This window comes from Glycine max, chromosome 13 (genome assembly GCF_000004515.6).
Source record: "Glycine max cultivar Williams 82 chromosome 13, Glycine_max_v4.0, whole genome shotgun sequence".
In the NCBI taxonomy this organism is placed as follows: Eukaryota; Viridiplantae; Streptophyta; class Magnoliopsida; order Fabales; family Fabaceae; genus Glycine; species Glycine max.
In genome coordinates, this window is record NC_038249.2 from 43,966,570 (window position 1) to 43,967,900 (window position 1,331).

At 33.2% G+C, this 1,331-nt stretch overlaps 1 protein-coding gene across 1 annotated transcript in view; it reads right to left on the reverse strand.

The window, feature by feature from the left end:
• Positions 1-14: 14 nt before the first annotated feature.
• Positions 15-1,331, reverse strand: part of LOC102667826 (BTB/POZ domain-containing protein At1g04390) — a 5,928-nt gene continuing 4,611 nt past the window's right edge. The window contains exons 5-6 of the mRNA XM_006595070.4: positions 383-477; positions 15-291 (exon numbers count right to left, since the gene is read on the reverse strand). Of these exons, the coding sequence (XP_006595133.1) occupies positions 409-477 (69 nt within the window). The 3' untranslated portion in view covers positions 15-291; positions 383-408. The remainder of the gene's footprint in view (positions 292-382; positions 478-1,331) is intronic.

Here is a 1,331-nt window from a genome sequence, read left to right on the forward strand (position 1 = left end):
GATATAGACTATCTGTCCTTGTATGGATGTTTGCTAAGACTTTCATAAGTATAACATCATTACCAACAGGGAACCTAGAAGGAGGCCAGCGCCACAGTATTGTGCTCAAAAGCAAAGTCGTCTCTTCAAAATATTCAATTTTTTTTGCACCTTCAGCAAAATCTTTTCTATTTCCAACAATACGCATGGAAGTCTCTGTTTCTTTCAATGCTTCCATAACTGCCTTCTCACTTGTAGCACTCAAATTTGAGATTACCAAATTCAAAGCAATAGCACAGGGTGTTGCAACTTCTACTTGATGTGAAGATAGCAAGGATGACAGACAATAGACAAGATCCAACATATGGAATTGCAATAATGAATTGGGTATAAAACTAATTACCTTTACTGCCACATCTGATGCCATGCTTAACAAAGCCTCACTTTTGCATTGAAGAACCCATAATAATGCGCTCCCAAAATATCGGCAACAGGTTCCTAAAGAAGTAAAGCAACGTAGGGAAGTACATATTTCAATGTTATTGAAAATATCAGAGCAACTAATTTATATCAAACCATTCTACATAAATATATATGTTGGAATTCACATAGTATTACATTAGTAACCAGTTTCAAAAAGTATATGTTTGCCTTGAGAAAATATTTTCTGTTGTTATTTTCTGTTTTCACTTTATTTACTGATTTCAAAAGTTAGTACAGTAAAAGATGACTTTTTATTGTTTTCTATTTTCACTTTTTCTTGTATATACATCAGAAAACAGGGAACAAAGTGAAATCTCAAACCAAATGGCCCCTTAGGAAATTCTTTCTTCTATTTAAGCATCCTTATGAAATCTCACTTTTTATTATTTTCTGTTTTCACTTTATTTACTGAGGCATGTGCAAATGAAAAAAAATGCATTAGTAGGAAAAGGAAAATCTTATTCTACAGATAATAGTACTTTTCAATTCAATGAACAGAAAACATGACCTTTCTGTGTATGATTAATGATTCCTAATTTCGTAAGTTCCCCGAATCATTTATTTTCTATTTATCAAATATGGACAACAAACATGAAACAACTCATCTTATTCTATAAAAATGGTTAGATTGGTTAAGAAAGCACATTGGCGGTGCATGCAATGAATGGGCAGCAGCATGTGATTTTCCAAAGCATTTGGCGGTGCTGTAATTTGTTGCTCGATTTAATTAACATACATTTATATATATCATGAATATATAAGTTCCCCTTCTATCTGCAAGATTCAAAACTTACACTCCCCTCTGCAATGGCACAGGACGAAACAACATCGTATGTCTGCCTCATTTTGCTCAAATACAAGGGTATATG